Raw genomic sequence first — 14,038 nt, 5'->3', positions numbered from 1 at the left:
ACTAACTGACAGTAACCAGAGGGGAGGGAAAGGGGGATAACAAGGGAAAGAAGGGGAAGGATTATCAAAGAACATGTATTAAGGACCCATGGACAAAGCCAAAGGGGAGTAGGATTGAGGACGAGAGGTGGGTGTGGGTGGGGTGGGAGGTGTGGTGGTGGGAAAATGGAGATAACTGTACCTGAACAACAATAAAAAATGAGACAGGAAGATAAATAGTAATACTAAGATATAATCACTTCTCCCAGGTAGTTTATAATTTAGTGCTAGTGAAAGAAGAATAACAAAACATACTCCTTTAAAACAATATTAAAATACAAAGCAAATGTAGTAAAAGCTATAAATCTAGTATAGATTACTTTGTATTCTTCTGTTAAAAAGTTAGCAAGAGAATTATAAACAGAGAGATACCCTAAACTGTAGAAGTACCACACTTTAATTAAGTTGACATGTAGACATGTATACTATTTCAACATTAGTTCTTATACATGTTTAAAGATAAACCCTGCTTTTGTGTAGCTATTATCTCCAAATAAAAAAGTGTTTGGGGTACATTACCTATTGCTTTTCTTAGATGTTTTCTTTAAATTAAGTTCATTTATTATTTCCTTAATTATGTTCCTACAGTCAAAGTCAAATTTTTTTTAGTTCTTTATGCTTATATATTTTGATTATTGTTAAGCAATTATATATTTAAAAAGTCTCAACTATGTTTTTTAAAAATACCTGACTTACAATTATATGCAGAATTACTATTACCCTTCTTTACTGCAATGCATTTCAATATTCTGGGTGGATATTCATTATATTTTCAAAATATATATAATCTGAAATTTAAGTTGTGCAATTTGTCTGAGAAAATAAAGAACATTTTCAGGTCACTTTGCTAACTCTCTGACCTGTAGCTTCAGAGTCTTCCCAGGTATAAAGAATTGACAACATCATGTAGATACTTACTATTTTAAACTTTCACTTAAAGTTAAGATCAGTAATATATATTTTCTTGAGTTTGAAGTATAAAGAGGAACATTATACGAACTACCTACTGCCATTTATGTAGTATACACAGAATACCTTAAAAAAGTTTATAAATTTTTTATAGTAATTTAACACCATACTGTCATTATAATGGATTAACAACAGCTTGATATTTTCAAGCTTGTATATATACATGCAAAACCATGATGTATTAATCAGCTAATTTTGCAAGGTTGAAAGCCATTAAATTTCAAAGATATTTTTGAGAAACCAGATTATGTCATTGATATTTTTTTAAACAACAATTAAGAAACAAATGTTAAGTTCAATGTAAAAGTATGAATTTTAAAAAATACTTAACTCTGGGGCCTAAAAAGACAGTCTGCCATAGAAAAATAACCTTTCTACTTAAAAAAATGTTATTAATGAATATGTTGTTTTCCTAAAAACTTTTCCAACCTGGCTCCTATGGAGCTGCAGCATGTACATCCAGAGGAGAGGTAACATCAGGGTCTGGTGAGGCGGTCTCTTCAGTGCCTTCTTGAATTTTCCCCCCTTTTAGCAGTGTTGAAAATAGCTCTGGAAAAGCATAGGAAAGCTATATCAAATTTTCCTTAGGAGGTTTTTTTTTTTTTTTTCCATACTGTTTTAGCAGTGTTGCAGGGTGAAGGTGTTATATGATACAATATTATGTATTCATTTTCACTAGAGTCCTCCTGTGTAAAATTAATATTTTCAAGATAAATATAATTATATTTTATTAACTTAGATTAGGCTATATCTGAAAATATACATGTGTGAGTTAGATCAGAAGCACAATTAAAACTACACATACATAAAAATGATTTCTGAGGAAAACTACTATTTATGATGGTATCTTTTATACAAAATGAAATTGATGCTTTGGAACTATCTAGGACTTTTGATATGACTTGTAAGTTAAATTTTCAAAATTAATAAAATATTATATGCTCTTATACAGTTTGTAAACTATGAAATGCATTGTTTAATAATGATAAATAAGAATTATTTACATGTGTACTGCACAGAATTGTTTTACATATACATGGCATATATAATAGTTATAGATAGATATAAATACATGTGTGTATGTATATTTACCACAAATGAAAATATCACTAATATTATTTCTAGTGATTTGAATTAAAAGGATAATTGCACATTGGCAAAAATATATGATCCTTAATTTGTTCAAATGATTGGTGTAATTAGTTACAACAAAAAATATGTTTTGACTTGATTTCCCCTCACTATTGACTATATGACATATAGTAAAACTATTAATGATTTATTCATAATTGTTTTGTAAAATCCAAAAAAGTTATGATATGAGATTTTTCAGGTTTAGTGACAACAACAATAGCAACAAATACTTAGGTTGCTAAAACAGTAAACACTAAGTGCTTTCAGTGTTACTGAATTATTTAAACTTGTACATCTTGGGTGGACATCAGAGAACCAATATTATTTTAAATCTGTATTACAATCAAAAGTAGATATAAATTATAAATGACATCACCACTCTTTATTGTGCTAGTTATAACGACAAGTAATGAAAAAGACTAAGTTGTATAATGCTAGGAGCAAATATAATACTTAGAGTTATCAGATATAAAGGACTTTTCTAACACATATTTTCATATTCGGGATTTATATTTCTTTATGACAAAGACATTTGAATTATGTGATTCTGTTAAGTATTTAATTTATTAATGCTTATTTCAATTTTATTTGCCAACCTAATTGCCCATTCTTAAATTCACAACTTTATCTAAACTTCACTAATATTTGAAAACACTTTAAAATAATACTGTGAATTAATTTTCACAAATATTCCTATACCAAATTACAATATTACTATGATATAGTTGTACACACAGTACAATTTTAGTTATTCAATATGTAGTTTGCATGTTCTGGCAAAGATGGAGGAGTAAGTAGAATCTCTTTGCTTCCTCACACAACCAAAAGAAGGATAACAACCAATTTGTATACTTATTCATTATGTTTATTCATTTTATTTTTTTATTGTTCAAATACAGTTGTCTCTATTTTCCCTCCACCACTCCTCCCCATCCCACCCATCCCCACCTCCCACCCTCCATCCTACCCGCCTTTTGCTTTGTCCATGTATCCTTTATATATGTTCCTTGATGACCAATTTAAAAACAAAAACAACCAGAACTGCCAGAAAATTAAACTACATGGAAGTCTAACAACCAAGGAATTAAAGAAATGGTAAGAGTGGTTAAAGAACTGGTTAAAGAACTCCATTCATCTAGACTGGTAGTGGAGATGGGCAACTAGGGTGGAGAGGACTGGCAGCAAAGCAGGGGAATGATGGGCAAGGCAGGGGCTGGCTGACCAGTCAGTCCTACATTTGCATAAGGATAAGCCAGGGGGAACAACTGGGGAGCAAAACAGACCACAAAACCAGGGTTTCAGTGTGGGAAACTAAAGATTCAAAACCTCTGGCTATAAAACCCTCTTCGGATTGGGGTGATGGGAGAAACTCCCAATCTCACAGGAGAATCCTTTGGAGAGACCTGTGGGATCCTAGAATGCATGCAAACCCACCCGCCTGGGAATCAGTATTTGAAAGGGCATAATCCACGTGTGGGAAGCAAGGGAAGTAATAAAGTGGAGCGAGAGTCAGCAAGAAGCGTTGTTCCTTCTCTGACCCCTCCCTGACATACAGAACCACAAGGCAACAAAGTGGGTTGCCCTGCCTGGCAAATACCTGAGCTCTATCTTCTGCAATGTAACAGGTATACGTAGACAAAGAAATATGGCCCCAATGAAAGAACAGATCAAAACTCCAGAAAAAGAACTAAGTGATGAGGAGATAGACAACCTATCAGTTGCAGAGTTCAAAACACTGATAATCAGGATGCTAACAGAAATGACTGAGTTCTGATGCAAAATGAAGGAAGAAATGAAAAGGCTATACAAAGTGAAATAAAGCAAAATATACATGGAACCAACAGTGAAAGGAAGGAAACCAGGATTCAAATCATCAATTTGGGACAAAAGGAAGAAATAAACATCCAACTGGAACAGAATGAAGAAACAAGCCTCTCATCATTTTTTTGGTATATGGTTCCATATACATTTTTGAAATGTTTGTTCTATATCTTTGAAATATGTCATTGGAATTTTAATAGGGACTGTGTTGAATCTATAAATTGCTTTTTGTATTATGGACATTTTGATGATGTTAATTCTTCCAATCATGGACCCAGTGTATGATTCCATTTATCTGTTAGACTTTCAAATAACTCAAATCTCTGATATTTTCCAGAATGTAATCCTCTTGGTAATTTATCACAAACTATTCTTCTCAATGATTTTACCACTTTTATTACCATTTACCAAATAATTCATTCATTAGTTTTGGTTTGTTTATAACAAATGATGTTAGTAATTAAAATCAATCAAATTCAGAATTTTTAAAAGAAGAATTAGAATTTTTCAAAATCTTGTTGGAATTTGTTGAATGTTCTGAGTCTGTGGGTTTCTCTGTCATGAAATTTAGAAATTTTTTATCATTTTTAAATATAGTATTTCTTCCCTAATCTCTCTCTTCTCCATTTGGGACTTTGAAAATATGTATGCAAGACACTTTCATACTGGCCCTCAGATCTTTGAGATTCTATTCTCTCTCTTTTTAAAAATCTTTCTTTCGGATGATTTCTATTAATTTCTGCTTCAGGTTCACTGATCCTTTTTTCTGTTTTGTTCAATATATCTTTAATCTCATACAACAAATTTTTTATTTCAGATATTGCATTGTTGAATTCCATAATTTCTTCTTGGTTTCATCATTTTGTTTTTCATTTTTTGTATCTCTCCTGACATTTTTATACCTTCATTCATTATACTCATATTTTCTTGTATATTCTTTAACAGGTTTATCATAAGTGTTTTTAAGTCTGCTCCAATGATTTCAACTTCTGGTTTGTATGTTTTAAATTGGTAGATTTTTCTCATAATACTAGGTGACATTTTCCTGTTTTTTTTTCACATATAGTAAATTTTTTATTATACACTGGATATTATGGAGAACTTATTTTAGTGACTCCAGATATTTCATTTTCCTCTAAAACTTTTTGAGTTTTCTTCTAGCATGAGTTACATTACTCACAGATCACACTGATTTTTCTTTGGAGGCCTGGTTTTAGGCTGTGATACAGCTATTTAGGACTATTATGGATTTGTACTTATTTGTAGAGAAAACCCCTTGTTCTGGAGACAAGACCTTTATTTCTAAGGTATGGCTTTTCTAGTATTTCAATGAAAAACAAGTGTTTATAAAACCTCTTTATTTCTTCAGACTTGAACTTCAACTTATCTCTCTTGAAGTGGACAACTACTAAAATCCCTACTAAACTCCTTCAGACTTTCAGTTCTTTTCCTCTGGGATGCATTTTTCCTTGCTCAGAGCAAGAGAGGTTTGAGTTAGCTAAGGTTTGAGGAGTTTGCATGTGTCCCTTTTGGATCCCCCTTTCTCTTGCTCCCCACAACTGCACATCCATCCTCAATTTCTACCTGTTCTGAAAGCCAAAAGTCTAACCTTTGATATAAATAAATAAAACAGCAGATTCCTACTTGAGCTCTTTCTCTCTCCTTCCAGCCAGCCTACCTGCTATACCATCATAGACCAAGAGGTGCCCTCAGTGTAGATGCGGTGTCTAAAATGTGAAATTCTATTAATGTGGTGGGTTTCTTTCAAGGATCTTATCTCTTTAGTTTCTGCCTCCCTTAAGTCTCCTGTAGCTTCCTCATCACTCCCTTCCACCAGAGTTTGTTTTTACTATTAACAGAAGACTTAGTCCAATATAAGCTACTCTAACATTATCAGAAAATATCCCAGTTACTTTTTTTAACAGTCTTTTTTTAAAACTAAAATCTAATAGTAATACTTAAAATGTTGTCAGGAAGAAATGAATACTTCAACTGATTTTGTGTTTTGTTAAAGCAAACTACATAAAGTATATTTTATTGATTATGCTACTATAGTTGTCCCATTTTTTTCACCCCTTTATCCCCCTCTGCCCTGTACCTTCCTTCTCTCCAGCATCCCCACCCTCTTAGTTCATGTCCATGGGTTGTACATATAAGTTCTTTGGCTTCTCCTATTCCTATACTATTCTTAACTTCCCCCTGCCTATTTTGTACCTACAATTTATGCTTCTTAATCTCTGTATGCCTCATTTTACCCCTCCCCCTCACCACTGATAACCCTCCATGTGATCTCCATTCCTGTGATCCTGTTCCTGTTCTAGTTGCTTGCTTAGTTTTTATTTTTTAGGTTCAGTTGTTGATAGTTGTGAGTTTGTTGTCATTTTACTGTTCATAATTTTTTTATCTTCTTTTATTTCTTAGATAAGTCCCTTTAACATTTCATATCATAAGGGCTTGGTGATGATCAATTTCTTTAACTTGACTTTATCTGGCAAGCACATTATCTGCATTTCCATTCTAAATGATAGCTTTGCTGGATAGAGTAATCTTGGATTTAGGTCCTTGCCTTTCATGACTTCAAATACTTCTTTCCAGCCCCTTCTTGCCTGTGAGGTTTCTTTTAAGAAACACCTGATGGTCTTATGGGAACTCCTTTGCAGGTATTTCTCTCCTTTCCTCTTGCTGCTTTTAAGATCTCTCCTTAACTAAAATATTGGGTGAATTAATTGTGATGTGTCTTGGTGTGTTTCTTCTTGGATCCAACATCTTTGGGACTCCATGAGCTTCTTGGATTTCCTGGAAGTCTATTTCCTTTACTAAATTGGGGGAGTTTTCCTTCATTATTTTTTCAAATAAGTTTTCAATTTCTTACTCTTCCTCTTCCCCATCTGGAACACCTATGATTCAAATGTTGGAGCATTTAAAGTTGTCTCAGAGGTTCCTGAGCCTCTCCTCAGTTTTTTTGTATATGGTTCTACATACATTTCTGAAACAGAATAGAGAGCACAGAAATAACCCATGCCTCTATGGTCAATTAATATTTGACAACGGGGACAGAAGGATAAAATGGAATAAAAATAGCCTTTTCAACAAATGGTGTTGGGAGATCTTGACAGATATATGTAAAAAAATGAAACTTGACCACCAACTTACACCATACACACAAATAATCTCAAGATAGATAAAAGAATTAAATATAAGCCATGAACCATAAAAGTCCTAGAGCAGAACATAGGCAGGAAAATCTCAGATATTCCATGCTGGAATATTTTCACTGATATGTCCTCTAGAACAAGGGATATAAAGGAAAGAATAAACAAATGGGACTTCATCAAAATAAGAAGATTCTGCAGGGCTAAAGAAAACATCAGTGAAATGAAAAGGGAACCAACTGTATGTGAAAATATATTTGCCAATGATATCTCGGACAAGGGTTTGATCTCTGAAATACATAAATAATTCACTTGACTCTATTCCAGGAAGACAAATAAACCAATTATAAAATGGTCAAAAGACCTAAAAAGATACTTCTTCAAGGAGGACATACAGAAGGTCCAGAGACATATAAAAGGATGCTCAGCAACACTAGCCATCAGATAGTTGCAGATTAAAACCACAATGAGATACCACTTCACATCAGTTGGAATGACCTTTAAAACAAATTGATAAACAGTAAGTGCTGGTGAGGTTATGGAGAAAAGGGAACCCTCGTACATTGTTGCTGGGAATGCAGACTGGTGTACCACTGTGGAAAACAGTATGGAATTTCCTCAAAAAACTGAACATGGAACTGCCTTTTGACCAAGCAATTGCACTTATGGGATTATACAATAAGAATCCTGAAACACCAATTCAAAAGAACCTATGCACCCCAATGTTCATGGCAGCACAATTTATAATAGCCAAGTGTGGGAGGCAGCTTAAGTGCCCATCAGTAAATGAGTAGACCAAAAAAATGGGGTGGGACACTTACACAATGGAATACCACACAGCAGAAAGAAAGAAGCAGCCCCCACCATTTGCTATAGCATGGATGGAACTGGAGAGCATTATACTAAATGAAATAAGCCAGGTGAAAGACAAAAACTGTATGATCTTACCTATAAGTAGAACCTAATCAAGAAAACCAACAAGGAAACAAAAATACAACCTAGACATTGAAATAAAGAAGAAAGTGACAATAACCAGAGGTGAGGGGGAGTGGGATAACAGGAAAGGGTAAGGCTAGTCAAGGAACATGTATGTATAAAGGACCCATGGACAAGGACAATGTGGGGAAAGACTGAGGGTGGGAGGTATAGGAGAATAGGAAGAGAAAATGGAAACAACTGTACTTGAACAACAATAAGAAAAATACTACATCACTTCAACTCACTCGAGTCTTTTGCATCAATTGTTATATTTTGTCATTAAATGCTACACTAATGAAGCCATTTCTCATAAATAATGACAACTGTTCTTGGGTTCTTTCCTGTTGTATAACAGGAAGATCATCACAGGATGTTTATGGTAGACTAAAGTAGAAACAAGTTTCGATACTCTCTCCCTTGTGTGACTCCTCAATCTACTACTAGCTGTTTCACTTATTTAACTTTCCTCCAATTTCAATTTAAAATGTATAGTTATACACTTAGAGTGTATCCCTATAATTTAATACTATATTCTTCTCTTCCAAAAACCATTCATGTATTATAAACTGCCTTGAATTTTCATAATGTTGTGCAACTTGATCCTGACTCTTTCCTGTTTTCTCACTTTTTGTTGTTGCTGTTTGATTACAGTTGTACCAATTTTTTCCTCACTGCTTGTTTTCTCACTTCTTGCAAGGTACTAATGAAACTGTAAAAATACAATAGTATTTTTTTATAATTTAATTCAGAGAAATTGGAAAATTGAAATAGAGCTAGGGAAATCCTAAGAAGCTAGACTATTTGCCCTATAGATATTTGTCAGTGGCAAAGTGTGCAATCTAAAAATATTTAAAAATTCAACTAAAGGAATTTAACAATATACAAATAACAAAGGAAGTTCTGTTATTTTATTTTTTTATTTATTAAAAAATTATTATTATTACCTGAGGACTTTTTTTTCATTGCTTTCAGAGAGAGAGAAAGGGAGAGAGAGAAGCATGGATATGAGATAGAAAGATCAATTGTTTTCTTCCTGTACATGCCTGAACAGGGGACCATATGCACCCAGAATGGGAGTTGAACCTTCAACCTAGGCATGTGCCTGACCAGTAATCTAACGTGCAACCTTTTAGTTATGGGACAATGTTCCAGCTGAGCCATGCTGGTCAGGCCTAGTCTGTAACTTTTAAAACTCAGAATTCCAATAATTAAATACATCATTAATAGAAGACATATGTACTAAGGCGATTTCATTCCTTACTAAATACTGCAGATTAATTCTGTTCAAGATTCATCCATTTTTTAAATTATTTTTAATTCATATGATTCAAGTAATATGATATATGTTAAATACTAGAAAAATTTGATAAATTTTCAAATTTGATAATTTGATAAAGTAATTTGATAAAGTAAAGGCTTTTGATAAAGTAATAAAATGGAAAAAGTAGGAAAAATAATTGGTATACATTTTATAATAGATTTTAAAATATTTTATTTTGTAAATCCTCCCCAAAGAGTAGAAAATACAGGAATATGTAAAATTGGACGAGTTGCATCATTTAGACTTAATTATAAATAACATATATTTTATCATTTTAATTATAGTGTAAATTTCACATATCATAACATTTTAATTATAAGTACTTTAATCAGCATTTTTGAAATATATTGTTTCCTACTAACTATACCATTATCATGCCTAATAAAATTGACACTGATTCTTTCATGTTATCTAAATTCATAGTTTATTTTACCTGTACAATCAAGGTCTACATCTTCCATTTGGTTATAAATTTCTTTTTTACTCTAAAAATTATTTTCCCCAAATATTTCAACTAGTGATTTTAACATACTTTAACAATATTTGCTAAACTGAATATTCTATTTAGTTTTAGAAAATGATGATTTTCTAATTTTATCATTCCTTTTTTATATAGGAGGCATTTTTCTGAAATGTAAAACTGTCCCTGAAAACATACAAACACACATACACACACAGTAAAATGAAAATATATCATAGACCAACAATCATAAAAAATATACAGTAAGCCCTCCTTAAATAATTAAATTGCAAAGGAAATGTCTAGATATCAACAGAAGAATAGTATATCTAAATGAAAATATGTTTGTGGATTTATCTGTTTTTGTAAATAGAACTTAATTTAACAAAGAAAGTTTGACACTAGATTTACAAACTCCTGGTCTTTGGTACTGAACAGGCATTCATGTAACATGTTGTGAATCAAATAAGTTATGTTTTCATTTTCTTTAATATTTTCTCCTACTTTCTCTACACTGAAGGGGATCTTTATCAGTTATCTGATAGGTAGATGAGATTATACCCTTAAATTCTTTATACTTTTTAATAAATTTTTCCACCAAGGGATTAACCAGAGAACATATGTGGATAACACAGAGACACAGACCACAGCTTAGTTTTTATATATGCTATTACTTAGAAAATTATTTTTAATGATTTGAAGCAAATTACTGCAAAATTGTCAAAGGAAAACTTCATAAATTACGTGCAGACCTGCACTCAGAAATGTACTATGATTTTATGTTCTCTTTTTTTTCTATGAAATAGAATAATACTTGTATAAAAACATATAAAAAATAAAGAAAAATATCCCTCTGTACTTATTAGCACAAAGAGCTTGTAGCAGAGTAATTTGATAAGTGAAGAAATATTAAGGAAATTATTATTAGAGATGAACACACATTTTTACTTTGGCCAAAAGCACTGGCTTTTACATACATGAAATTTTAAATAGTGCCCTATACCTAAAAATTATTAAAGCCAGTTATAATCCCTACCTCAGTAGACTAAAGAAAAATAGTTTCTTATTGAAATAGACATCAATATAAAAAATTTCCTAAAGCTAAATTAAATAAAGTGCCTAAATGAGTCTATTTTAAGGAAGAGACATTCTTTATAGATGATATTAATGTGCTTTTATAAATTTCTGTGGAATCTATTGCCCCATCAGAAACTTTAATTGAATTCTTCCTAAAACTTCTTTTATTTTGTGTTTTATGTATAGATGTGTAAATTTAAACTTTGCTTTCAAACTTGACTCTATGAGCTTTTAGCATTCCCCAAAAGATTCTTTGATTTTGAAGTTCATGATATTTCTTCATATTCTTCCTAGTATGTAGAGTAGTATTCTAATGGATTGTCTAATTTTTTACTGTTAATAGCAATGTAAAAAAATAAAACATTAAACCTTATAAAGAGTAGGCATTTTTCAATTACACACATTATAAATGGTTATATTCTATTGTTGCCTATAATTTTATTTATGAATAATGTAATAGAGTGAATACGAGAAAACAAGATTTAGCTTTATGTTAACTATAAAGTTTGCCTGCTTATATTAAAAATTGTGAAATGGATATTTTATTAAAGTTAAATTTCCTCACTTATGTATTTGATTTACTTTAAAAATTAATTCAAGCCCTAGCTGGTGTGGCTCAGTGGATTGAATGTGGGCCTGTGAAGCAAGGGGTCACTTGTTCAATTCCCAGTCAAAGCATGTACCTGGGCTGTGGGCCATGTCCCCCTGGGGCACATGAAGGACAACCACACATTGATGTTTCTCTCCCTCTCTTTCTCCCTCCATTTCCCTCTAAAAATAAATAAATAAAATCTTTAAAAAATTAATTCAAGACACATTAAATTTACTATGCAGTATTTAAAAAAAAGAAACCTCTCTGCCCTCATAGGAACTTGTTTATGAGTCAGAAACTTAAGCATGTAAGAACACGAAATCAAATAGAAATCAAAACTCATATATTACACTTCAAATCACTATAATAGCTTTTCAGTCATCCCTCATTGTAAGCTCGAATCAAAAACATCTTTAAAAAACAAATAAGTATTACTAAATGACTATATAATTAGAACAGAGAGTAGTAAAATAGATGGAAGTGAATTATTTCTAAAAAATGCTAAATAATTCTGAAAGCACCATTTCAAAAAATCAAGACAAGTCATGTTTAAATACTCTATAAAATAATTACTTTTTAAAATTTCAAAATAGTTAACTTTTACTTTTCCTGGTATAAACTCAATAATATCTCAGTAAAACTAGTAAGAAATTTAGAAGTTTTACAGCCATAAATTGATTTTTATAACAGGGTACAACTAAAATTGTATGTATGATTCTCTTTCCATCTGGTTAATTAGTTCAAACACTAACCTGGTTAATGTATGAAATGATCTGTTTCAAAAATCTCTTTGAAAAGAGTTACTAGCACACATTTTGGGTAAATTATTTCTAGATTACATAAATATATCTCAAACAGCTGATTTTTTAAAAATGGGAGTGATATCTTCCTCTATGTTTTATACACACTTCAAACCCATGTTTGAAATATGAAACATATATTTACTTTCCTTATCAAAACAATAAACCCAACTATAAATTACTTAAAATACTATTAAAACCCAATTTCAAAAAACACTTAAAATAGGGTCCCAAATTATAAAATTGCACACCACAGCATTTTTAGTTTATTTTACTCATTTCTTTGCTGCTTTATACATTGCCTTCCATTGCTGAAAGAACTTGACAATATGAAGAAATTCAAGCCATGAGGCTAATAGCACAACTTCTTGTAAGTTATTGTAGCACAACTCTTAAAATCTTAATGCTAATGATTTAAAAGCATATTTCTTCAGGCTTTAAAAACATTAGACTATAAAAATTTAATATATAAATTTAAAAAGTAATTTTGCCCAGTTGGAAATGTATAGCATTAGTTACTTTTTCCCTTCAAGATCTATTTTAACCTCTAGCATATGTATAAATTTATTAATACTTATCTATAGATCATAATATGTTGTGTTCCAGTCTCTATTCACTGCAAGTCTCAAGCCTTATGGAGTGATCAGAACAATTTAGTGGTAATGACTGTGGAGATGCAGGGAGGAGGATAGAAGTGAGAAGAGGAATAGAGTGAGGGCGAAAGGGAAAGAGGGAAGCAGAGAGGAGGAGGGGGAAGAAGCAACAACAGAAAAAGTAAAATAGGAAATAAGATAAGTATTATTTTCTTGATTTTATAAAAATAGATTTGTATGTGTACTGGGTTGCAATGTAAAAAAGATTGTAGTAATTCACAAATACCAAACTTCCACACTTTTGGAAATTATACTAAGCATAAGACTATACAAGTATATTAATAAAACATAATGATTTCTCATTTTGCAAATCTTTTTAAGTTATTCAAATCTTTGCAATTTGTATTTATTGGTTGTTTAGCATTTTGAACTCACTGAACCCCTGTTCTGAAGACATATAATAACAACAATGGTTTCCTCCAGTAGTAATGTCTTTTAATCAAAAGTATCCAATTTAGTTACTACCATTAAAGGACAGCTCTTACAATCTCCCACTCATTACTCATTCCATACTGGAGTCCATATCCTTTCTGTCCTTCCTGTGGTTCACTGTTTTCTCCATGAGGCCTTCAAAACTCCTACATACGTTCCCCCCCACCCCCCATCTTCACTAAGAATGGTAAAATCTTTATTAACCTATCAAGTAATGGCAACAGTGATATTATGTTGCTAATAGCAACAGTAGTAAAGATGATATAAAAAAGAAATAGCCCAAAAGAGGATTCCAACTACTCCCTGCATAATTTACAATTATGAAAATGATCAATTATGCTTATATTCCTGTCTCCTTTATATTAATTTAAAAATCACAGTTTTTATCTCTGGTTAGAAATGTGTTTATAAACAATCAATGTGGGTCAGTTCCCTAAGGCTCTGTTCTAAAGCTTCTAAATCAAAAAGTAAATTTAATTATGATTTTTAGGTAACCCTGGAAACCAGAAATTCAAATATGTCCACATCATTCCTTATACATCCCCAAATATAAATAGGGTCTATTCTGTCTTCTCTTTATTTAGGATTTAAATATTTCATAACTTTTCCA

The 14,038-nt window shown here is 31.7% G+C and overlaps 1 protein-coding gene across 4 annotated transcripts in view; it reads right to left on the bottom strand.

The window, feature by feature from the left end:
* EPHA6 (EPH receptor A6) overlaps nucleotides 1-14,038 on the bottom strand; it is a 920,707-nt gene that overhangs the window by 806,370 nt on the left and 100,299 nt on the right. Inside the window, exon 2 of one of the 4 annotated variants that reach the window (XM_036017965.1) lies at nucleotides 1,438-1,557. The exons of the other annotated variants lie outside the window; for them this stretch is intronic. Within the exon in view, the coding sequence (XP_035873858.1) occupies nucleotides 1,438-1,485 (48 nt within the window). The 5' untranslated portion in view covers nucleotides 1,486-1,557. The remainder of the gene's footprint in view (nucleotides 1-1,437; nucleotides 1,558-14,038) is intronic. 4 annotated transcript variants of the gene reach the window in all.

The sequence above is a fragment of the Phyllostomus discolor genome, chromosome 2 (genome assembly GCF_004126475.2).
Source record: "Phyllostomus discolor isolate MPI-MPIP mPhyDis1 chromosome 2, mPhyDis1.pri.v3, whole genome shotgun sequence".
Taxonomy (NCBI): domain Eukaryota; kingdom Metazoa; phylum Chordata; class Mammalia; order Chiroptera; family Phyllostomidae; genus Phyllostomus; species Phyllostomus discolor.
Note: the sequence above shows the minus strand (reverse complement) of the source record. Positions and strands in the feature narration are given on the sequence as shown.